Source organism: Lynx canadensis, chromosome F1, assembly GCF_007474595.2.
Source record: "Lynx canadensis isolate LIC74 chromosome F1, mLynCan4.pri.v2, whole genome shotgun sequence".
In the NCBI taxonomy this organism is placed as follows: Eukaryota; Metazoa; Chordata; class Mammalia; order Carnivora; family Felidae; genus Lynx; species Lynx canadensis.
Window position 1 is genome coordinate 5,157,133 of NC_044319.2, and position 26,018 is coordinate 5,183,150.

Here is a 26,018-nt window from a genome sequence, read left to right on the forward strand (position 1 = left end):
CCCTCCTCATCAGGAGGCGTGCCTGTCTGGCCTCTGGAAATGAATGTCTCTGTGATGAACTTGAGAAGACCCTTCTTCTCATTAGCTTTCCCCCGTGGCCTTGACAAGAAGGGAACTATCTACACTTCCCAGTGTAGGGTCTAGGGGTGATCTTTGGGAGGATTTTCTTTTGGGGAGAAGGATCAAAGGCACTAGTCTGAGAGGGCTCGGCAGTTCTCTGGGTTCAGAATCTGTAAGGAAAGAAACTGCCCGCGTCTCACGTGACTCTTGGAAAGTATAGCACGAAGCCATTTATCTTTATCAACGTATGCTTCTGCAAACTTAGAACAAGGTCAACATCTGGGTGATGAGAGCTTCAGGAGCAGATGGTAAGGACAGTTTCTCAGTGTATGTGGCATCTCTTCTGCAGCCAAGACCAGCTGCTTTACCAGATCTGAGCTTGTGGCCAACTTGTTATAATCTTTTCTTTTTAAGTCTATTTTCAGAGAGAAGGAGCACCAGCGGGGGAGAGGCAGAGAGGGGGGAGAGAATCCCACGCAGGCTCCGCACTGTCAGCACAGGGCCCGATGTGGGGCCCGATCTCATGAACTGGGAGATCGTGACCTGAGCCAAAATCCGGAGTTGGACGCTTAACCAACTGACCCCCGCCACGTGCCCTGCGAATTGTTATAATCCTATGAGAACCTATTTAGATCAGGGTGGGGGTTCTCTTCCATTCCTGTGGCTGTGTTTGAGGGGAGAACAGATATGTTCTAGATTGTTCCTTCTTAGCAGATCATGGACAGGCACTGACCACAAGACTGCCAGTTGGTTTAACGACACTTAATTCAAGAGAAGTTTTTGAGCTAGTGGAAGGGAACACTACTTGGCTAGGTACAAAAAGGCCAGTGGGGAAGGGGGAAGGGTTGGGCCGGAGGTGAACAGAAGCGGAACAGGTTCATAGGAAACAGGGAGTCCCAGCACCCTGGCTTCTGCTTGCTCGACGCCTCATGTGCATGCACATGCGCGTGTGCGCACACAGCGGGGGTTATTCCTCTGTGGGTCTCCCCTCCACACTCTGGGTGGACAGCAGAGGACACGTCTCCCTTCTCAGCTTGCTTTCATTGCCCAAGAGCAGGGGCTGACACACTGCCTGTGAGGGATGTAGCTGTCCTCTCTGGCAGCGAAGGAACCGGGCCCTAGATTTGGGCCAAGAGCAATCATGTGAGTAGATACACCGGGGCTCACAAGATGGCTGACCATGTCTGCATAGCAGATGGGATCCTTGGTTTTATTTTTTTTTGAGAGCGTGCAAATGAGCGAGGGGGAGAGGGAGAGGGAGAGAGAGAGAGAATCCCCCGCAGGCTTCGCACTGTCAGCGCGGGGCTCGAGCCCACCCGATATGGGGCTTGAGCTCACGGACCATTAGATCATGACCCGAGCCGAAGTCAGATGCTGAACTGACTGAGCCACCCAGGTGCCCCAGGATCCCTGGATTTTAAGTTTAGCTCCCCCCCCGCCCAACACAAACACGTAAGAGTTCGTGGTCTGGAGGTCAGAAAGCACTATAAAACGTTTCTTATAAAAGTATTTTTTTTTAATAAATCGATGTATTTCAATGTTGTTAACATGATAGCCCAATGCTATATATCAAGGTAGCAAAAGTGAAATTCCTGGTTTTTTTATAAACACTATGAATGACAGTACATTTGCATTCAACTTCACAAGAGATTATCTTCAGGTTCATGAAGATTCTTTAACAGCTGTAACACCTTTCAAACAGCGAAGATGTGTATCGACTGCGGAGACAATGCGAGTCTAACAACTGAGCTGAGCCCTAAAACCACACTGAAGGGAAAACGGGACGCGATGGCAGTATGGCCAGCTTGCCGAACAGAACCCGAAGAAACACAGCAGGTGTCAAGGTTGGAGTATCTTGCAGAAACCGAGCCACAAGAAGACCACACGTTAGAGCCCTGAAGCAGTGAATGTTTTCTACCCGTTTTGTGATGGAGGGAAGCCGTGGAAACAGAGGCCCGAGCTGCCTGTAGTGTGTCTCCTCGGCACACGGTCCATCGATCGGCTACACCAGAGTTCCCTGCTCTGTGCAAATAAATGCTGGTGAAGGGAGCTGTGCCAGAGCCGTGGGTCAGAGCAACCCCGGTGGGCTTCAGGCATCACTGTGGCTCACCGCCTCCTACAAGGCCAGAGGCCACGTTCCAGAGCTGACGCCCCTCTCAGGGTGGCAACCCCCCCCAACCCACCCAAGGGCGTTGAAACACCGCTCCTGACCCTCCAAACTCTATTTCTGTCCAAACGTGAGAAACGCGTTTCGCTCGGTGACGATGACAGAGTCTCTGACTCCATCCCGTCACGTGTATCTTCACGACTGGGTCTTTCTGAGCAGAGATCACAATTGCGAGAAACAATTCTTTTCCTCCAAGGGCAGGGAGACGCTGGTTAAATGCTAGTTAATTAAGTCCAGTCTCAATTTTGAACTGCAGCCTGGAACGGACTTAAATGAGATTTTCTACAGTGAAGACATTTCTGTATCTTTCAACCTCGAGTACAATTTAGGCTGCGGGCAATCTCACGCCCAGAACCGTATCTGCTGGCTGCCGGCGTGACAACGGGCCTCAGGCCGCCGTGGATTTCTCTGAGGACCCTTTACGCTATTTCTAACTCCGGATGCTGAGGAGAGGAAGTATGACGACAATGAAATCACGTGTGCTGAGGCGCTGGGTTCTGGGGACCGCAGATGGGGGTTCTGGGCTACGCACCAGGGTCTCACTGACCGCCGCCGCGAGCAGCACAGACTTCGCTCGCGTATGCCAGAATGGGTTAGAGAAAACGGTCCTCCACCACGTGTTTTAAAAACACTCCCCAGCAAACCGCATCCAACGCTTTTCACTAACCCGGGTTTCGGCGACAGGACTGTCCTCCGAGCGAGGACACCTGCCCGAGTCTCAGTGTCGTGTTCTGAATCTCGTTCCCGGGCCCGGACCAAGCCTACTTCTCACAAAGATCAGATGCTCGTCTCTTCTTGCTGTCACATCTCTTAAACAGGTGCTCTGCACCCCCTGAAGAACTGAGAATACAACCGTAAAGGCTTTCCTCTCCAGAAACAGAACAGTCAAAAGCATAAATTAGGTTAAGTGGCTTCATCTGCCTCAGGTCACAGCTTATAACCCAAGGTTCCGTTTTCCCCTCGAACAGGGTGTGCTTAGGTTGATACAATGAATCAGAGTCAGCTGATGGAAAAGTTAAAAATGTCCTTTACTGAAAGATATGTATCTTTACAAAGAGAAATAGCAAACAATCCGATCTAGGAGTTTAAATAAAAGGAGGTGACTTTAAAACTAACAATATATATAAAGCTGAAGTCACTGCCTTGGACAATTTATGCGCTCACCCAATATTCTATGTAGGACATTCATTCTTAAGGCAGAAAAATTGAATCTGACATGTAGTGACTTGGCTCTTACATCCAAGGGTCAAACTGGGAGTAGATGTGAGCAGACAGAGTCCTTGCTAACGAGGACTTATCTATCGGTGGTGACAATTTCCTTGTGGGAGGAGGTCACGTAAGAGACACACACTTGAGAGAACAGAAAAAGATGAGTTTTAAGACACACAAACATCCTTTAACGAGAGGTCAATGAGACTAGGTTTTTCTACTCTGAGGTCAAACTACCCCCGGAACGAAGCAACAGAACTCCGACGCGCTCCGTCTGGTACACGAAGTGTCGGGATATCAAATCGTGAACTTTGTGGAGGGCATTACTTCAGGCTCCAGTTTTCAAGGTCTAGTATAAAAGGCAGCCTGAATAGTTCAAAAGCAGTTGAATGTCAACTCCTGCTGCTACTCCCGCCCCGTCGGCGAAATCGTGTGCAGGGAGGTCAGTCCGTATTAAAATATCGATGAAGCCCCCAACACGTGTGCAAAAATACCCCTCGGTTCCTAGCAAGACTATCTCGAACGAAAACCATGCTAACGGCAGAATCAGAGGCGTCATGGGACGGGCCGGCCCGCCCGGGGGGACAGGTGTCAGGGGTGCAGGCCCCCCCGCCCGGCAGAGCCTTTCCCGCAGACCCGGGCCCCGAGCCCTTGGGCTGCGGGAGCTCCTCGGCCTTGGCGTCCCGGTGCCCGAACGCAAACAGAACCACACGCGAACCTAAACGACCCTTCTGGAGCAGGTAGTGGTGGCCAGAGCCGCTCAAGCGCCCTTCGTGTGCCGACTGCGGACGCCGTGGCTCTGGAAATTGTCGCAAGCGGAGGAAGGTGATCCACCGAAGTTCCCGAGACGTGAAGGCTGTCTTCTTTCACGGTGGCAGGAGTCCATGCAAGGTTTGTAAACAGCGATACAAAATACTGTAAACATAACTTAACAGAGCTTGTAGAAAACAGAAGTAAACCCCAATTTACAAGTGGGTAAAAAAAACCGAGGGCGGCTTCGTACAAAGTTCTCCCTCCTGCGCCAAGTGATTCTTTTGATTACAAATATAATCCTGAGCTGAAAAACTGGGATTTGGGGGAGAGCCATCTTTGCATACAAAATACCCAAAGGACGCTTCTTACTCTCTTACTTTTCTCTGGGGACAGTCACCGGTCGGAGACAGTTCTGAGGGTGAGACTTGGGAGACCTTTTATAGTTTGGTGTGGCGCCCGGGTCTGGAGCCCGCCGAGGGGCCGGCCACGGAGGCGGCCGCGGCCGCATCCTCGGCCTCCTCCAGTTCCTCCTGCAGCTCCTGGCTGACGCTGGACTGCAGGGCCGCGGGGGTGAGCCACTCCTTGGGGAGGCAGCTCTGGAGGAAGGGGATGCAGGAGCTGAAGTAGGCCAGACGATTGATCCAGCGAGGAATCTCCTTCCCGCAAAGAATCTACAGAGGAGAAGGGGCGGTCAGGTGAGCGAGGTGAGGGTCCCCGGTCCGGTGCCGGGGTGGGGGCAGGGGACGGGCAGGTGGGGTGCAGGGAAGCACACAGGCCGGGATGACAGGCAGCCGCCACCTCCGGAGGCTTGTCAAGTGGCTCACTTTCTCCACCTACAGCATCAAGCTAATTCCGTCTGGCTCCCTGCAACTGCTTTGAGACTCCATGTCAAGTGCTCCAAACAACACAGCAGGGAAGCCTTGCTGACACAGGGACCAGAGTAACACGCTCCAGACGGTCAGAGCGGCCGGTCTTGGGTATCCTCCCCGCCGTCAGTTGTCCCCTTTCACAGGTTCTTTCCTACTTCCGTCCAGTCTCCGCCACCCCATTTGTCCGGGCCTGCGTTCTAAACTGTTACTTCTCGTGTTGGTCGAGAAAGAAACGTCTCCACGGATGCAGACCTGGCCTTGCGACTCTGCGGTCAGAACCAGGCTGGAAGGCCAGGCTGAGCCTTCGTCTGCAGATTCCGCTAGGGGTGTGGGGGTGCAGGCGTGGGGCTGGGGGGATTCCCTCCCAGCTGACGGTCTGCGGCGGCTCTCTGCCCACTCCCCATCCCTACCCTGTCCTTAGAGGACTCTGGGCCATAACCCACATCCTCGCCAATCTCAAACAGTAAGAATCGGGTCTTCCACAACTAACTTCACTTTTTTGTTTTTTAAAGTTTATTTATTTTTGAGAGAGAGAGAAAGAGACAGAGAGAGAGAGAGAGAGACAGAGAGCACAAGCAGGGGAGGGGCAGAGAGAGAGACAGAGACAGAGAGAGAGAATCACAAGCAGGGGCTCCACAGTTAGCATGGAGCCCGATGCAGGGCTCGAACTCACGAACCACGAGACCATGACTTGAGCCAAACCAAGAGTACGACACTTAACCACCTGAGCCACCTGGACACCGCGGACCTCACTCTTGATCACCCTCCTTCCCGTCTGCAGACAACACGGGGCTGGCTTACTGTGTCCCTGCTTCATTGTCCCCTTGGTAGTCCTGCCTCCAGTCATGTCAAAAATCATGATCCTGACATCATATCTGAATTGATGACCTTGAAAAAAGGTTTCAAAATATCTTATGCTCCCAAATTAGCTAAAATGTAAGTAAACTGGTACTTGCAATTAAGCAACCATGTAGCTTTCCTTCCTAAAGGGGTTAGCCTTACAAGACAAGTTACATTTCCTTTAATACGCAGTCTCTGTCTTAACAAGTGAGATGGCCTCACTCGAGGGAAGATGGCATGTTTTGACCAAATCCGATCAGCTGGCCCGGCAGCACAGAGAGGTAGAGAGTACTTAAGAATACTTGAACATGTCCATGAACTACACCTGGAGGAAAGCCGAGCAATGGACCTTACACAACACCATGCCCGTCCCTCTGCGCTAAGAAACACGGGGGAACGTTTCATGTATTTTATACCCACAGCACGGTTCAGGTATCTGCATACCCGAAGGCTGACCACAGAAAGAGGCGACGAGGGATACGTACAGCCACCGCTGACTCGTCAACAGCCACTTCCTTCATCCTGCTTTTACTCAGCAGGCACCCTCCCTTCTTCCCACGTCCATGTGCTTCCCGGGAGGCTGACTTCATCCCAACCGGGGTGGGGGGTGGGGGGTGTGTGGTGTGTGTATGTGTGTGTGTGTGTGTGTGTGTGTGTGTGTGTGTGTGTGTCCATGCCCTGATCAGGCTAAACAGAGGACAGCAAACTACAGCCTCCTGATTTCATAGGTGAAGTTGCATTAGCCGTGCCCGGGAGCTGAGTTCTCCCCGGCAGAGTGCCATCCGTGACCAGTCCTACAGGCTAAAAGATCTCCCGCCCGGCCCTCTCAGAAGTGTGCTGGTCCTGTACCAAGCCAGCGTCTGTAAACTTTGAGTCCAGACCCACCAGTGAGTCATTCAGCATCAGACTGTAGAGAGGTGGGGTAATTGTGACACTTGTTTTAACGTGTTACGTGTACATGTGTGTTTAGACAGGGTCATGGTGTAAAACATATTTCTTACTGTGGGTAGTGGTTTATGTAGCAAAATTACTTTTGCACTTAAGCTTCAAGCAGTGAGTCCCCTGCTAGAGATCTCCCCCAGAGACACGCTGGCAAAATACGAAGAGATGTACGTAAGGGGATATTCATCACAGCACTGCTGGTAACGGCACGAGTGGCCACCCCAGTCTTGTTCCTCATCTTTTCCCCACTGAGTATGATGCGAGCTGTGGGCTTGTCCTCTACGACCTTCATTATGCTGACGTACGTCCCCTCTATACCCACTTCGTTGAGAGTTTTATCAGTGGACGCCGAATACTGTCAAATGCCTTTCTGCAGCTACTGAGATGACCGTATGATTCTTTTTTCTCATTTTCTTCATGTGGTATATCGCACTGATTGGTTCGCGATTGTGGAACCACCCTGCGCCCTGGGATAAATCCCACTCGATCACGGTACAGAATCCTTTCGATGTATTGCTGAATTTGGTTTTGCTAATGTTTTGTAGAGGATTTTCCATCTTTGTTCATCAGGGATACCAGCCTGTGATTTTTTTTTTTTGTAGCGTCCTGGTCTGGTTTTGGTATCGGGGTGAAGTTGGCCTCACAGAATTTGTTTGGAAGTGTACTCATCTCCTTCATTTTTGGAAAAGTTTGAGGTTAGGTATTACACCTTTGCGTGTTAGTCACCAGTCAAGCCGTCTGGTCGTGGACTACTGTTTGCTGGATTTAACCTCCCTAGTAAATTGGTCAGATTTTCTACTTACGATACAGTCTCGGGAGACTGTATGTTTCTAGGAACGTCTGCTTCTCCTTGGTTGTCCGATCTATGGACAGAATTGTTCGCCATAGTCTCTAAGCTCCTTCGTATTTCTGTGGGGTCAGCTGCGATTTCTCGTTCACTTTTGATTTATTTGAACCCTGTCTCTTTTTTCCTTGGTGAGTTTGGCTGAAGGCTTGTCAATTTTGCTGATCTTTTTCAAAGAACCAGCTCTTAGTTTCACTGATCTTTACCACTGTCTTTTTAGTCTCTATTCATTTCTCCTCTGATCTTGAGTACTTCCTTCCTTCTACTAACTTTGGGCTCTGTTTGTTCTTTTCTAATTCTTTTGGTGGAAGGTTAGGCTGTTTGAGATTTTTCTCATGAAGTCAAGTATTCTTAAATCTGGGAGGAGGGGAAATTCATGACACTTAAACAAAACAACACAACAAAAACCTCTTGATTACTTTTGGAGAAGTGAGCTGTGCCAGCGGTCCCCCAGACCAGCTCCTGGTTAGACTGTGACTTGCCAAGAAACCCACGGGACTGGGTACACAGCTGCAGTCGCAGCTCTCATTTACTACAGGGAAATGGACGAAAAGTGCAGAGGAAACCACGCACAAGCTGTCAAAGGGCCTCTCCCCATGGAGTCACACAGGATACACTCAGGTCCCCCCCCGCAAGGAGGGGGGACAACACATGTGAAATGTCCACCAGGGAAACTCACTGGATACCCAGCATCCAAGGTTTTATTTGTGCCTGTTCGTGTAGGCACCTGCTTCTCAGCATGTGCCAAGATTTGGGGTTCCCTGGAATGGGAGCAGGTGTCTTGCAGAAATCACGCTATGCACACAAGGTCAGGCCTGGTGAGCTGCCCTTCCATCTTGCGACTGTTGGCGGCCCTTCCGAAAGTCAAGTTCTCAGATGCCATCCAAGGCCCCAGTCTTTTATAGGGACAGCAGCCTCTGACCCGTTTTAACTCTTTTTCTACAACCCCCCCTCCCCAAACTTAGCCAAGCTGTTGCAGCAAATATTACCAAAGGACCCTACACAGCAGGGTGAGGCCAACCTGGAGTTTTGATTTCAGTCACACCTTTTAGGGCTCCTGGACCTAGCCAGTTAGAGCAAACCCCACTAAAGCAAACCCGTAAAGGCTGACTTTAGAAAGCCGAGTGGCTTCCACCTGAGTTTTGGTGGGAACCCTCTTCACCCGGCCCGAGGTGGGGTCACGAGAGGGCACCCACACAAGAACCAATCCCAGAGGGCACACGTGACACCCCCAGAACGGGAGGTTTACAGTGTGAGGGCCCCCAAGCAGGGCACGCATGGGTCAGGCAGCACCGGTTGCAAGGCCCCCAGCGTGCTTCCTCACTGGCAGTGAACACCGTGGGACTCGCTCGAGGATGAGGATTTTTGTCCCCCCAAAGCCGGTAAGCTGAAATCCTAACCTCGAACTTGACCGCTGGTACAAGTGGGGAGCCTGGGAGGTGGGCGGGTCATGAGGGCCCAGGCCTCACAAATAGGATTGGTGCCCTTACCAGGGATCTGAGAGCCCCTCACTCCTCCTGCCACCTGAGGCCAAGGCAAGAAGCGGCCTAGGACCTCACTAGAAGGCTGCATCTGCCAGCGCCTGGATCCTGGACATGAGAAAGAACGGTCTGTTGTCTCTTAGCCACCGGGCCCGTGCTGCCCTGTTACCGCTGCCCAAACGCACTGACAGGGCTTCCGATCTGGCCTGAAAGATCAGTCGAATCTTGGAGGGTCTGCCCACAGACAGACCCAAACAGTTCTGTCCGTCCTCGAGACCAGGTTATCGGCCTCCACTCTGTGCGGCAGGTGCGGGAACAGCCTCTCTGCTGTGTCAGCACTGTCGCTGGCTCGCAGGTGAGCAGCCCGGCGGATCCAAGGTGCTCGCAGCAGCTCAGAAAGACAAGATGCAATGGCTGGTCTTTAAGACGAGGGGAGGAGCAGCATCGAGAAACAGGTCATGAAGGCCGCCTCCCTGCCCGCACGCCTCCCCAGGTGCCAGGATTTTGGTTTTCGCGGTCACGAAATCAGTGTGCGCCGTTTGGCAATCCTAACTTTACGCTTTAAAAATTATCCTTTACTCTCATCTGGACTTTTTTTTTTTTTTTTGGTCTGGAAAGGACATATATGAGAACAGAAGCTGTCACTGGAAAATATTTTTATGTGACAAACTAGATGGACACATCGTTATCAGGCACTGGTCAGGACGAAATCCTGAGTTTGCAGAAGATTTCACAACGGGTTTACAGGTCACCCCTCCTTCCCCCTGACCGTTTAGCCTGTGAAGGGCCTAGGGAGGAACACCCCAATTCCGTGGCTGCTGCATTTGGGTGACGGCTCTGCCTCACTAAGGAGCGCGGGGGGAGTGGGGGGAAGGTGGTCTGGATGGCCCCTGCTGCCACCACTGCAGCAGCCGAGGGGCCCCGCTCTCCCCCACTTGCGGGTTTTGGCAAGAATCCCTGGTTAGCGGCACGGGGCCGAGCGGCTGGGCGCAGGGGGCCCTGCTGGGGAACGAGCCCCTCCCGGGGCACACCTGCATGCCACCTGGACGGAGCGGTCAACGTCCACGACACTTTTGTGGCGGAGGGCTCCGCGGACAGGGGTCCAGACCCGCAAGGGTCCCCAAGGAGGAGGCCGGTTCCTGGGCCCGCACCTGCTTTCAGTCTGGCCCGGCGTGGAGCAGACAAGGGCGGGTTTCGGCCGACAGTCCGGTGCAGGCAATCGGGATCGTGATTTGAGGATTTCGAGAAAAGGCCAGGACAGTAATGAGTGAGTGAACACGGTGCACAGCTAGGGAGCCACGTTTCTAAGGTTAATCAACTGAGGTTTTCCTAGGCCCCTTTCAAGACCAGCTGACAAATAAACACGTCTGGCCGGAAAATCCTCACCTCCCCGCCTCAGATAACTGACAGTACAAGGGCTAATCAGTATCTAGAAACCGCGTTTTAAAACCCCGAAGTTCATCTGGAAATTGTCTCTCTCTGTATGTCGTCTGCCTTTCTTTAGAGGCTGCGAGAGGCAAAAACCCTATAAAAAATCCCAGTTGTGGAGACAGGCGTTCGTTTAATAATTGAGACTTAAATCCACCCACTCTGCGGCTGCAAGAAGTGAGAGAGCTGTGTCCACTAACGCGTTTTCTCCCAGTATTCCCGAGACGGTCCCTGCATCCCCTATACAATTACAAGCACGAATCGTTTTACATCAACTCCTATCGTATAATCACAAAATACAAAGCCATTAAAAAATTCCCCTTTTCTTTCCTGACTGGGAATTTCTTCAAACCCCCAGCAGTAAATTTAGCCAAGACAGTTTGTTGTTCCAGCTGTCGGGGGAGGGCCGAGCTGGGAGGGGGTGGGGGCTCAGTAGCAGGGCCCCCCTGTCCCCCTTCTGACCTTGCTCTGGCCCCAGGAACGATTTCATCATGCCCCCATCCATTCGGAGGAGGCAGCAACCAATGGTCAGCATTTCGGGCTCACCCACAACTCCACTTGGGGAATCGGGGGGCTTCCCTTTTCTCTTCCTGCCGGGAGAGGGAACGAAGCTCAGGCATTACCCGGGCTACACGTCCCTGCCTCACGTCAGCGGCCTGGCTAAAACGGCCAGGTGTCCTGGGGCTGCATCTGTCATTCCCAGTTCCACAGGCCACTTCCCCACTCGCAACGGACGGCAGCTGCCCCGTCTGCACACCGAGGACACGGGACTTGGTGCCATCCAGGATCTCTGCTGATTCTCCCATTCGATGGATCCCTGAACGCGTCTCCGGCAGATGGGGTCAAGGAGGCCTGAACCTTCTCTCGGTCCTGGGGAACAACCGGGTCGCCTCCGTGGAACTGGCGTATGCACGAGCCTGGGGGTGCTTCTGTAACTCCCATGTCGGCACAATCACTAGCAAGAAGATTCTGACTCAGCCGGCCGCGCAGGGGTGGAAGCGACGTGAATCTTGCGTCCTATCTGCTGCAGGTCCCAGGGACCCATTCCAGGCCGCACGCAAGCCCGGGCCTGTCCAGAGCCACGCGGGAAGGGATGAGGACCACCGGGATGGCAGCTCGTTCTGTTCCTCACACCCTCCGGTTTCTGCAGGATGGGACACTGCCCTGCCACCAGCCGCCACAGGTCAACAAGCGGAGAAGCTGTCTCAGGGCTAGCGGATTCTCCAGCCCTTATCTCACAGTCTCATGTCTTCCCTTTGGTTTCTGTTTTCAGGTCCTGCAATTCTCAGGTCTCCTGGCTTGGGAGTCCAGAACAGGGAAGGCAAGTAAGTGCCTGTGGGGTGTTCTGTTGGCAGAACGAAATTTCAAGACCGCAGAGATGGACGGCTTGTTAATAATTTTAAGCGCCAGGGAGAAAAATCATACTGGCAACTAATACAGAAAAAGAAGAATCTTGTGGCTAAGTAGCAGAAGTGGTTCAGGCTTTAATTTCTTTCTTTTTTTTTAATTTTTTTAGCGGTGGAGACTTTTTTTTTTTGGAAGTTTATTTTGAGAGGGAGTGAGAGAGAGCAAGGGCACATGTGAAGGGGGGTGGGGTGGGGGGGAGAAAGGGCAGAGAGAGAATCCCAAGCAGGCTCCATCCACACTGTCAATGCAGAGCCCAATGCGGAGCTCAACTCAGGGCTCGAACTCACCAAACGTGAGACCGTGACCTGAGCTGAGATCAAGAGTTGGACGCTTGGGGCGCCTGGGTGGCCCAGTCGTTTGAGTGTCCGACTTCGGCTCAGGTCATGATCTCAACGTTCCCGAGTTCGAGCCCAACGCTGGGCTCTGTACTGACAGCTTGGAGCCTGGAGCCTGCTTCAGACTCTGTGTCTCCCTCTCTGTCTCTGCTCCTTCCCCACTCATGCTGTGTCTCTCTCTCAAAAATAAATAAACTTAAAAAAAAAAAAAAAAAAAGAGTTGGATGCTTAACCAACTGAGCCACCCCAGTGCCCCAGCATTAATTTCTTTAAAGAGGAAGTTCAGGTTGGAAGGGAACGGATTAGGATAAGAAGGGACAATTATCAGCGCTCACCCTCCCCATGGCGAAGTCGTGAATGGGGTCACAGTTTAACGCGGTGCCCACTCGGAAGCCACCGACCTCAGAAAGGCCACTCAGATGAGGCAAAGAACCAGAATGCCACACTTTACACAACACGAAGACTCGGGACGACAAGGAGGAAACGAGCAAAGGAAAGAGCAGTGCAGTGGGCACACCAGCGGAGGTTCTGTGCCTGAAGGAGGCAGGGTGACAGCGGAGGGCGTGTGCCTGAAGGACCGCAGGGTGACACTTGCCTCCGACAGCGCTGAGGAGAAGTGGTTGCAGTTCTTGTGCATCAGGTGGTAGGCGTTGCCCTTGTACTCCTTGCCCAGCTCCTCCACAATCTTCTCTATGTCGTCCTCCAGGAAGTCCGTGCTCCCTAAAACTACAGCTTCTCTTAAAGAACAAAAAGGAAAAGAAAGAAAGAGAAACCACAGCTATGTAAGTTTCAGGTATGGAGAAAGAGCGTGTTTCAAGACTTGCTCATTTCCAGGGATATTCTGACTGGTTAACAGAGCGGAGTTAATGCACTACCACTAGAAGGTAAATCAGATACTTTTACATTTTGTGTTACTTGAGCTTTTGCATTTCTACCATAAACTCTTAAGTCTGTTACTTCTAAATCATACCAATGCAAACTTGGTCATTTTCTTTAGGAAGCAGCGCATCATATACTGAAAACGCACGGTCCCGTTATTTTTACAAGCACCGTGGAAGCAGCCAGGTTACTGCAGACCCAAATCATGCTGCAAATATTCCTGCTCAATAATACTGGCCAGTGAAGAGCTGGCCATAATCTCATTCAGAAATAGTCTTTTACGTTATTGGCTTCTGTGCCACGGGGACACAAACTACCAAACAACTACATTTTTTTTTTTTTTTTTACAGCATTATAAAAACCAACCAACCAACCCCCAAATTAAAAACCAAACACCCTCCACCCAACCCCCATCCTGGAAATGCGACAGACATGATATCCAACAGAAAGCAGAGTTAAGTCAGATACAAATTAGGCATCCAAGAAAACTACAAATACCTAGAAAACCCTTTCATCTAGCAGTCCTGCCAAAAGGGACACCTGAGGAACAGACTCAGGACGGCACTAGAGCAAATCAGTGACAGGCTGGGAGAACCATGAACTTGGTAGTGATCGACATGGGTAGTAGCCCTACCCTGAATTTCAATGTTAACAACCTCATTTCGCTATTTTCCACTTGGCAAGTTAATGATTATAGGCCCAGAAGGTTCTTTAGAGCTCCTTGAAACTAAGGTTCTAAGTATCTCTTCACATACAAACCTTAACTAAGAAATGGAAATTTGGATCATTAAGCATTCAAATTCTCGGTAAGGTCCAGAGTATTTTGGTTTCTCAATAGGCGTACTGCATGCACCTTAACAATAGCTTCTCAGCTAATCAACTGTTCGGGTATTTCAAATGTATCAACATATCCCTTTCATTGGGAAAAATGAAAAGATTACAAAAAAAAAAAATCCTACCATTTCTTTTTCTCTTCATGCATTTTATGAAAAAAATTTTCATTTGTTTGGAGTACAGTTGACACGCAACGTTACGTTAGTTTCAGACGTACAACACAGCGATTCTACATCTTTGTATGCTGTGCTTGCACTCGCCAGGAGAGTAAAGAGGTTTCTAGTAGTGTCAGGTAGGTCACAGCGACCCTTTCTTCCATCTCTCTGCACGGGAGTCTGAGGGGGAAGCTATCACTCACATACACACGTTTTCTAAGGCAGAATCCAAGTTACATACTAAAGTAAGAACATTTCTAAAGTACACAAAATAACTCACGTGGGTCCTGAAAAAAAGCAAAAGACTAGGTTATTTCAGGCACTTCATCTGGCCGATTCTCATCTTTACACAAACTCCGATAGGTTCGACTTTAAAATAAATGTCAGTAACTAAAACAGCGTTAAAGAAACATTTTAACTTCCTAGATTTTAGTCTACAGAGTGACTTCCATAGGCCTGAAAACAAGCTTTGGCACCTAAGACAGTGTAATAAAAATTATCCTCCCTACTTACTTAAATTTAAATGTTTCTCCTAGTTCAGAAGCATTTCCTGGGGAAATTTCAAATATTCCAGAAAAGGGGTAAGGATGGCCACCATAAGCAAATTCTGAAAAGAGAAAACTCATGATTTTTAGTATTTATCACACAAAACTTAACCAGAATGCTGAATTAGCTTTAATAAATGATGAGGATAATAACGACACCATCTAAATATTTTCCAGTTTATCAATGCTTTCACAAATATCTCAGTCTCGTTTAGCTGTTACGTGTAACAACAGTCGATACAAAAGGCCTGATTCTGATAACGAAAGACACTCAAAGGTGACCCTGACTCGTCCCCTCTCGTTGGCAGGAGGAGGGTGACTATCGCAGGTGACCATGGTCTCTCTGCCCATGTGTCGTGTCAAAAGACATGGGCGGTCAGTTCTGCACTTTGCCACTTTCCAAATTGAAGGCATCAAATTTCAAACTCAACACTTTACTGGAGAAACTGACTAACAGTAATGAGCTTTCATGGCTCATGGGTTGAAGGCTCTTGGTTTATCTTTGAATAATGAAACATTACCAAACCTGGAAAACTGAATTCAATCCCCCTCATTCAAGAAAACAAGCAAGCTGCCGAGTTAACGTATACACCTCTCCACACACACTCTCGCGGAAGATCTTTCAGCTCTGCGGGAACTACTTGTACTGAAGGATCATGGGATATAAACTCTCATCCAGAACAGAAGCGGAGAAGGAAGGAATTCAAATTTCTGGTATGAGGTATTTAGATATTTAAGTGGCAAATCTTGGTGGAGTTACTTAAAAAATTACAAACAAATGTTTAAATTAATCTCACCTCTTAAAATTTATTAAATCTAATCGTGAAAGGTCTTAGAACAAAGCATGGGTGAGAACAAGGCACATACCAAGTTTACTTTTGATTCAGACCTTCCAGAAAAAAAGCAAAGGTCTGGATAAGGAAGTGTTTGGCATTCAGTTCTGAAATACACATTAAAACTTATCTTAATGATAGGACTTTATAATAAACCTTGTCGATAATCAGGTTGGATATGGAAAGATTATGTTTAGATTTTTAACTTCCTCAAGTCCATTAAGGAAAGTCACAGAGCCATTTATTCATCTGCTCAAGAAGCGTCATTTACTTTCAGGAAGACATCTGACCTTAGCTTTGCTAAACTTACACGAACACGTTTCCAACCATGTTTCTGAAGACTCCTGAATCATTTGGTGGAGGGGCGCAATGATTAGACAGGTAACAGAATAATGACTGGCACGTAAGAACACCTGGGTTCAAGTCCTAGTTCTAAGAACTATTAGCAGCTGATCTGATCTGACTTCCAGCTGATCTGAGCTTTGGTTTCTTCGCTTGGAAAATGGAGAAAGCGCCACAGGCCCACACGTCCTTCTCTACTTCACAGCAACGGGATCAAGCGGTTCACAACTTGGTAGCACTTAGAAAACTATAACACCAGAGATTCAGTTAAAGGGGAAACACGCAACTCTGGCAAAAGCCAAGTCAAACAAGGGCGCAAACCCACAGATGACGAGGCCACCCGCAGCAACACGTAGTGACTGCTGACTCTTTGGGCAAGAGCCTCCTTGCTTTTGGGGATTAATTATCTGGGAGACAGACAGACAGTGCAGGCTTCCAACTCACACGGAGCTTAAATGGCACATCTTTATAGCGAACGTGTGATACGCTACGCTGCACCCAGAAGCGGCTGGTGTGGAATGTAAGAAAGGGACAGGAGAAGCACCACACCGACCCAGGTAGGTAATGGAGCCTCTTCCTTGCACCAGCTACAGCAGGGATGCGGTCTTCACGGGGAACTCCGGGTGGACTGCAACGCATATTCTCAGGGCCCGCACAAAGGCCACCTGACTGAAGCACGTGACAGACATTTCTGCTACGGGGTGAGTTTAGGATTCAAAATAATGTATTTTTACAACCCCGACAAAAGTGGAAATGTGGTCCGTCTTATGCAGATCATTACTGCTTACAGCTTGACCTGGAGGAAATTATCCTGCACCAGCAGCGGGAATTAGAACAAAGGAAAAAGCTGTTAAAAACAAAGCTGCTTGGTTTGAGTGGCTCCTGACATATTTATCATAATTAAGGGCAATGAAGAATAAAAGGGCTTGGGCTAATGACAAAGGCCATCATTCTTGAGCAAAAAGCTAGATGGAACCAGGGGCAGGATTTGCTCAGTGATATTTTCCAACCTTATAACTACACACTTGCAAGTCTCCAAAAACAAAATTTAATACTGAAATTCCCTCAGGAAATTGGTATTTCAAGTATGACACTCTAGCACCAATACTCTTCCAACCAGAATGACGGTTTTTCAAAGCACAAGGCTTCTTAGGAACTCCAGTATTTGTCAGAGCAAAACTGTGGTGGTGAAATAATCCAAGAAGCAACTGCTTTTTAAGCCGCTGGATTTGGGAGAAAAGATAACTCAACGAACGTTATGTTCATGAACTTGAGTACTTTCTCCTCAAATGCATTCAACTTTGGGCATTTTCCCAGACTGCAGTACAAAATGTGGGGATTTTCTTCTACTTTCTGCAGTAATGTATGGAAGCAGTTGCAAAAAAAGAGGAGGACCTACAGTGATGATTTTGCGAGCGCTTTAAGAGAAAACAGTCTTCGGAAAGCCTGTTCACACGGTGGGTACACATACCTCTGCCGTATACTTCAATTCCTGAATGAAAAACTCCAATTCCGATGGACGAGGTGTATTCATTCATCCAGTACTAGGAAAAAAAGGAGAGATTCAGAATATCTGTTCGTTTAAAACACAGTGCCACACGATAGCAATTATGACCCCTAAGTGCTTCACGGAACATCTAGGTCTTTCTAAGTCCATTTCTCAGTATTTTTCCTTCTGGCCTCCAAACGCCGTGATAAAGGATTGGTCCAATCTCTGCGCCTCTGCTGGTACTATGAATGCCTCCATTTGCAAAGGCTTAGAGCGTAAACCATAAGACCTAAACCTGGTCAGGTTGGGGGGAAAAACGGATATAAAAGCTCTCCTGTGACTTAAAAAAAAAAAAAAAAAAAAAAAAAATCACATATAATTTATGCTTTCACATCTATTTTTCTTCTAGCTTCAGCTTTTCCTTCCATTCTCTGGTGAGCTCCCTGAAGACCGGGAGATGTCTTACTAGTTTTCAAAAACACTTGAAAAACACCCATATGGCATTTCTGTCCTGGCTCAGCCCGAAGCTGGATAATGATAATATAGGAACAAATAAGAAGAGGCACAAAGGCTCCCACAACCTTCTTACCGTCGGCAGGAAGAAAACATTCCCAGAAAAGGTAGTATCTGAACTGGGTTTTTAGGAACCAATGAAACTTCTTCGGATAGAAAGTGGGGGTGGGGGGTGGGGGGTGGGATGGGGCATAGGGGGATGGGGAGAGATGTCTGGAAGAGTGAAGGGAGTGCACCAGCATCGTGATGTGAATGCTGGGGGTGACCGCGGAGAAGCACAAGGACTAGAAAGGGTCTACCTAGAAGAATCGATGAGTCAAGAGCTCATTAAACAAACACTTAGGCGGCACTTAACAGTGTTACAAATCCATTAGATTTCTTCCAGGTGTAGAGGATAATTTGTCTTTAATTTTTCTGGGTTTATTCAAGTTTTACCCTTGGTTCCAGACCCCTAACCAGTTTCTCCCAGACCCAGGGGAGCGCACATTCACATACATTGCCACAGGAAGCATAAATGGGCAAAATCGATTTATTTTGTCCTAAAATGTACCTGGAAGAAAAACGAAGCAGTAATAAGCAAGGGATATTTGAAAAAGAATAAGGAACTTTCTTATCTAGATATTGATACATTCATTAAACTGCTTTAGAACAAGATCCTTGCGTACATGAGAATCTGGTGTATGATAAAGTTGGTGTTTATGATTAACGATAAAGGATGAAATATTAAAAATGTGTTGACAAAATACATTATGCATAAAGATACACTTCATGTACCTAAGAATTCCAGTGTGCCTAAAAATAACCATAGAGAAGAAAATAAAATAGATTGAAAAAAATCTTAACTGAGAAAAGATGACCTAGATAAAAGCAAAACCTTAGAACTTACACCGGAAAACCACAGACGTTCGACAAACACTTCCAACTTTTTATTGGGTAAAACCGCATGAATGACATCAAAAGATAAACCACACACAGGGGGGCAAATTCGTAACACTCCATAGCAAAGATTAGAATGAGCTGCGTCTTCCTCTCTAAAAGATTCTCTTTGGTTCCTGAGTTTTGACAGCAAGTCAGGAACGTCGTCATCTGAATCAGTTTGATTTTGGATACAGCAGTGAGGGTACATATAGGAAGGGATTTCTCAAGACTTTATCAAATCTACGTAATTCCAGAGTTTAGGTAGCAGAAATTCAGACCACAAAGGATACAGTGTACGAAAGCTCCATTAAAAAAATAACCCCCATGGACAAGTGAGAAATCACAGTAGAAATCAGTGGCTAACAAACATGAATGAACATTCTCACTAGAAAACAAAAAAATATTGATGAAAACAGTAAGCTACCATTCTTTTCTTAACCCATCAGATTGGCAAATATAAAAAATATTGCTAAATATTGCCGGTGTTGGTAAGGGTGTGAGGAAGCTACTGCAGAAGTGTGAATCAATGACAGTTAATTAACCATTCTACCTCTTGGAAATCTATTCTATAGAAATACTTGAACATATGCAGAGACATACTCCAGGATATTCACTGCAGCTGTCTAGAATACTGAAAACCTAGAAACAACATAAATATCAGTTACGGTAAATCCGTAGTATAAACTATCATACAGCTCCTAAGGGTGAGGTAACTCAGTACAAAGGGACATAAAAAGACACATAAAGTAAAACACCAAGTCACGATATGTTATCTGTAGCATGGTCACATTATTTGCAAAATAAATAAATACGCCCTTCGTGCATGTTTACACGCTAAATATGGAAAAAATACAACAAAACTGCCATCAACTACAGCAAAAGAAAGTTCGAAGGGTACAGTTCAATCTCTGTTCACAGTTTGGGAAAGGGGCGTAGCTACAGCAGGGGCGGGGGTGCAGTATAAAGGGATACTTTCATTTTTACCTAAACATTTGAAGACAGTTATTGAGGTGTCATTGACAATGTTACACGAGTTTCAGCTGTGTAACACAGCGATTTGATATTTACACACACTGTGACATGGTCCCCCTAGTAAGTCTGGTTCCCCTCTTTCACCTTACAATGTTATTGACGTACAATACATCCCAGTGAGCTATTTATTTTATAACTTGAAGTATGCACTCCTTACTCCTCTTCACCCATTTTGCCCTCCCTTTCCCAAAGACCCTCCCCTCTGGCAACCACCACCCTGTTTTTGTTCTGTTTTGTTTTGTAGATTTCACACATAAGTGAAAGCAGGCAGGATTTGTCTCTTTCCGTCTGCGTCTGCGTTATTTCACTTCTAATACACTCAAGGTTCATCCGTGCTGCAAATAGTAAGACTTCATTCTTTTTTATGGCTGAGTAATATTTACATGCTATACTACTCATATGGCTCAGTTCTCAATCAGTCAATCAACCACATTTGCTTTAGCTGTTCATTCACAGATGGACAACTAGGTTGCTTCCATCATCTTGGTTACCGTACATAAATCTGCAATGAACACAGGAATGCACGTATCTTTTTGGATTAGTGTTTTCATTTTCTTTGGATAGATACCCAGAGTACTGGAATTGCTGCTTATAAAGTTGCTCATGTTTTAATTTATTGAGGAGTCTACATACTATTTCCCATGGTGGCGGCACTAATTTACAGTCCTACCGATAATGCGGGAGGGCTCCCTTTTCTCCATATTCTGTTATTTCTTGTCAGAAGAAATACCTTGTCAGGTAACAGCCATTCTGACAGGTGTAACGTGAGATTTCATTGTAGTTTTGATTTGTGTTTCCCTGATGATTGGTGATGTTGAACATCTTTTCATGTACCTGTACGTCTTTGGAGAAACATCTATTCAAATCATCTCCCCATTTTTTAATCAGACTGTTTTTTGCTACTGGGTTGTGTCAGTTCTTTACATATATTTCGCCCACTCAGCGGGTTGCCTTTTCATGTTGCTGATCATTTCCTTTACTGCACAGAAGCTTTTTAGTTTGATGTAGTTCCATTTGTTTATTTTTGCTTTTGTTGCCCTTGCCTTTGGAATCAGATCCAAAAAAAACATTGGTAAGACCAGTATCAAAGAGCTTATCACCGCCTATGTCTTCTAGGAGCTTCATAATTTTAGGTTTTACGTTCAAGCCTTTAACCCATTTTGAACTGATTTTGTATATGGTGTAAAACAGTGCGCAGCTTCATCCTTCTGCACGGAGCTGTCTGGTTTTCCCAGCACCATTTATTAAAGACACTGCCCTTTCCCTATACTCTATTCTTGCCTCCTTTGTGGTAAATCAACTAACCAAAAAAATGCACGGGTTTATTTCCATGCTCTCTACTCCTTTCTACTGATGTATCTGTCTGTTTTTATGCCAATATCATACTGTTTTGATTACTAGAGCTTTGTAGTATTTGAAATCAGGGAGTGTGATAGCCCCCAGCTTTGTTCTTCTTTGTCAAAATTGGTTACTCAGGTCTCAAATCTGTTTAGAATTATTTCTAGTTCTGTGGACAATGCCACTGGAATTTTAACAGGGACTGCACTGAATCTGTAGATTGCTTTGGATAGCATGGACATCTTAACACTATTAATTTTTTCAGTCCTTGAGGATGAAGTATCTTTGCTTTTTACTTGTCTCCAATTTTTTTCATGAATGTATTATAGTTTTCAGTGTATAGGTCTTTCACCTCTTTGACTAAATTTATTCCTAGGTATTTTACTCTTTTTGATTCAACTGTAAATGGGACGTTTTCTTGATTTTTCCTTCTGACAAGTCTGTTACTAGTATACAGAAACACAACTTATTTTTACATATTAATTTTGTATCCCGCAACCTGAGTTTTTTATTAGTCCTAACAATTTCTATATATGGTATCACGTCATCCGTAATAGCGGCCATTTTACTTCTTTCTTTCCAATTTGTATGCCTTTTATTTATTTTTCTTGCCCAATTCCAGTTATATGCTGAATAAAAGTGGGGAGAGTGGGCATCCTTGTTTTCTTCCTGATTTTGGAGAAAAAGGAGGAGGTTGGTGGAGAACAATGTTTACCGGGTCTCAAAGTATCGTACCCCACATTTCTCTAAATTATAAGAAAAAGAAAGACACCTTTGACAATATGAAAAAAAATATGGTGAATATCTTATGTGGGTGACTGAACAGAATCACCAACAGCTGGACACACCAATGTTACGTGCCTCCTGATGTGATAAAATAGAAAGGCCACAACATTTTCTTTGCTGGTTTTGTCAAGATATGTTTAACATATCGTATGCTTCCATAAGGAAAAAAATCAGTAAGCCTGGACTATGGGATATTCTATAAGTAACCTGGTCTTTTCAAAAATAGTGACATAAAAGTCAAAAGAAGAGTGGTTATTACTCTTTAAAGAAGATGAAAAAGATACGACAACTAAATGCAATGAAGGAACCCTGACTGCATCTTACATTAAACCCCCGTCTTCTTCCCCAAGACTTTATTAGGGGAAATAATAAGGAATGGGAAAATTCTTGGGTGTCATAACAGTACTGTGGTTAGGTAGAGAGAATGCCCTGTTAGGTAGGAAATGCATGTTCAAGTATTTTGAGATGAAATGCTATAATGTTTGTGACTTAACTCTGTGTGGGTGTGAATGCGGGTATGTGTATGTGTAAGAGAGGGTATGAGAAAGCAAACGTGGTTAAAAATTGGTGACTCCAGGTGAAGAGTATACAGACCACTCTTCTTTCCAGTTTTCCTTCTCTGAAGCCATAAACATGTTCAAAATAAAAAGTTAGGGGGAACTAAAGAAAATGATCTGGTTCTTGCCTCCTTACAAGAGAACAGAGGCTTTTTCCATTTTTCTTGCTATCCTCCTCCTTTCTCTCCCTTTTCAGAGAAAGAGTAGAAAACACCACAAGGGGATCAGCTAGTCTGCACACAGTTTTTGCTAGGCTTTTGCAGTCACTGGCTGGTTTCCTTTTCTCTAAGACTTAAACTGCCTTTTCCATTTGAAAAATTCCATTGTTTATGCTGTTTGCAACCAATAATTTGGTCTGTGTACTGTTGATTTCCTTAACAACAGCACTGACAGGCTTTTGTTCTGGATGCAGACAGCTCCGCTTTAAATGTGACCTTTTCTCTTTTTATAGAGTAGCTTCTCTTTCAAAATATAGAATATTCTCCATAGAGATATATCCAAAATGGTTTGTCTGCGATAACTCAAAAGGTTTTACACTCTTAGGAAACGAAACATTTATTTCCATTGAATGTCTAGTATCGCTTAACTTTAACAATTTATCTTTTAGGTGAGCAGTAAATAGCTTTTTCCAAAAGAGCTTTTATAATAAATTTCTATAATGGGAATCTAAATGCTTTATTAACGGAAAGGTTTTCACAAAAATAAAAATCATACACAAACGGTGACTTCTGGCCAGAAGTTAAGACAGGGAGGGCAAGGAGGGGAATGCACTTGCCAGAGTGGGGATCTTGAACTCAGATCTTTTATTTTCTGCCCTTTCACAACTGAAAATAACCTCTCCGATGCTTAGAACTCCCTTAAGTTGCCTGGGTAGGCACTCTACTGCTTTAGAGTCAGAAATGTCCCTGCATTTGAGACTTTACATTCTACAAAAGAAAAATGTGTACGTTTTGATGCATTTTTAGAGTTGGAAGATCTGTAAAATATGAGAAACATAAAAATGAGAGAGAAATGTCCTATCCAAACATCTGGCCAGTCCCTTGGAGTTCGCTCTAAGGAGATCTGATCTCCATAACGTTTCTAATGAATTGCTGACACACGACAATGGCAAATGAACACTTGGTAGCATTCACCTCCACTCTCGGATGGAAAGTTGGACCATCAGGTCAAGTGTTTTTGTTCAAGGTTTTGAAGCCTACAAGTTGCCAGGAAGAGGAGGTCTTAACCCAGAGACATTCCTTTGGACAGTATTAAACAGCAGAAGCTTACCCCCTCCTAACATCATTTTTTTTCTCAAAGGCTGTGTCTCAATATTCTGTGCCGGGCAGGCATTAAAGTTGAGGCTGTTTATTCACTGTTAGCAATAACAATGAGAGACTCGACAGTACTTTGACTCTCATGTTTCTTTGTAGTTTCTATACCTAGAAAGCCCCCAAGTTTAAGAGTTAATTTCTTTGTGAGATTAAAGTAACTATTTACTAGTTGGAAATCTATGACTAGATCTCTTTACTGGCCTTACAGAAATAAAAAGGATTACACGGAATGCTATGAACAACCGTATACCAACTGAGACAGAACGAACAAATTCCTGAAAAGACACAAACTACCAAAACTGACTCAAGAAGAAATAAAAAAATCTGACTAGACCTATAACAAATGAGAATGGAGAGAGAGAGAGGGAGAGAGAGAATAGTAATTTAAACTACCCATGAATAAAAAGACTATACCCAGATGATTTTGGTGAATTCCACCAAATACTTAAGAATCTAGTACCAATTCTTCACAAACTACTCCTGAAGAAAGAAAAGGGAACATTTCCCAATTTATTCTACGAGGTCACAATGAACTTGACACCAAACACAAAGACCTCACGAGAAAACTACAGACCAACATCTCTTATAAACACAGACTCAAAAATCTTCAACCAAATACTAGCAAATTGGCTCCAGCAACATATAAAAAAGGGCTATACACTGTGACCAAGTGAGATCTCTTCCAGGAATGTAAAGTGGGTTTAATATTCAACAAATTAATGTACTAAACCATACCAACAGAATAAAGGGCAAGCCCCACACAATCATCTCATTAGATGCAGATAAGCACTTAACAAAATCCAACACTCTTTCAGGATAAAAACACTCAACAAACTAGGAATATAAGTAAACTTCCCCAGTCTGATAAAAGGCATCTATGAAAAGCCACAGCTGGCATCATACTTAATGGTGAAACACTTTAGGCTTTCTTTCCCTTTGAGATCAGGAACAAAACAGCAATGTCTGCTCTTGCCCCTTCTAAGAGACTGTACTGGAAATTCCAGCCAGGGCAATTGCAGAAGAAAAAGAAATAAAAGACACCCAGATTGGAAAAAAAGAGGTAAAATTATCTCTATTTGCAGATGACGTACTCTTGCATATAAAAATCTTAAGAAATCCACTAAAAATCTATTAACACTAATAAACAAGTTCAGTAAGATTGTAAGGCACAAGATTAATATACAAACATCAACTGTATTTCTGCATCCTAGCAATGATGAAACTAAGAAAATTCCATTTACAGTTACAGCAAAAAATATTTAGGGATAAATTTAACAAAAAAATGTAACTCTGTATCTGAAAACGATAAAACATTATTAAATACCTAAATAAATGGAAAGACTTTCCATGCTCACAGAATATAAAACTTAATATTGTTAAGATGGCAATCTTCCCCAAGTTGACCTGTGGAATCACTGCAATCTCAATTTTTTGTTGTTGTTGCAGAAATTGGTAAGATAATGCTTGAAGTCTAATATCCAAAACAATCTTGAAAAAGTCTGAAGACTGACACTTCTTGACTTTAAAACTTAGAATTGAGCTATAGTAACTGCAGACATACAGATCAATGGAGAAGAAGTCAGTTTAGAAATAAACTTACATGTATGATTAACTGATCCTTAACAAGGGTGCTGAGACAGTTCAATGACGGAAAGAAAGTTCTTTTAAAAAATGAAGCCAAACAGGGTGCCTGGTGGCCCAGGGGGTTCAGTGTCTGACTTCAGCTCAAGGTCATGATCTCCAAATTCTGGAGTTTAAGCCCCGCGTCAGGCTCTGTGCTGACAGCTCAGAGCCTGGAGCCTGCTTTGGATTCTGTGTCTCTCTCTCTGCCTCTCCCCTGCTCGTGCTTGCTCATGCTCTCTCTCCCTCAAAAATAAACATAAAAAAATTAAAAAAAAAAAAAAAAAAGGAAAGAAAGAAAGAAACTCGAACTGGACATCCACATGCAAATGAATGAAGCAGGACCCCCACCTTACACCATATACAAAAATTAACTCAAAATAGATCAAAGACCTACATGTAAGAGTAGCAAACTATAAAACCTTTAGAATAACAAAAGTGTATCTTCATGATCTTATATTAGACAATGGCTTCATAGTTGTGACACCAAAAGCACGAGCAACAAAAGAAAAAAGCAGAATAAATCAGA

The 26,018-nt window shown here is 45.6% G+C and overlaps 1 protein-coding gene across 1 annotated transcript in view; it reads right to left on the reverse strand.

The window, feature by feature from the left end:
* Window positions 1-1,554: 1,554 nt before the first annotated feature.
* DESI2 (desumoylating isopeptidase 2) overlaps window positions 1,555-26,018 on the reverse strand; it is a 46,888-nt gene continuing 22,424 nt past the window's right edge. The window contains exons 2-5 of the mRNA XM_030302296.1: window positions 17,395-17,467; window positions 14,717-14,810; window positions 12,931-13,072; window positions 1,555-4,860 (exon numbers count right to left, since the gene is read on the reverse strand). Of these exons, the coding sequence (XP_030158156.1) occupies window positions 4,627-4,860; window positions 12,931-13,072; window positions 14,717-14,810; window positions 17,395-17,467 (543 nt within the window). The 3' untranslated portion in view covers window positions 1,555-4,626. The remainder of the gene's footprint in view (window positions 4,861-12,930; window positions 13,073-14,716; window positions 14,811-17,394; window positions 17,468-26,018) is intronic.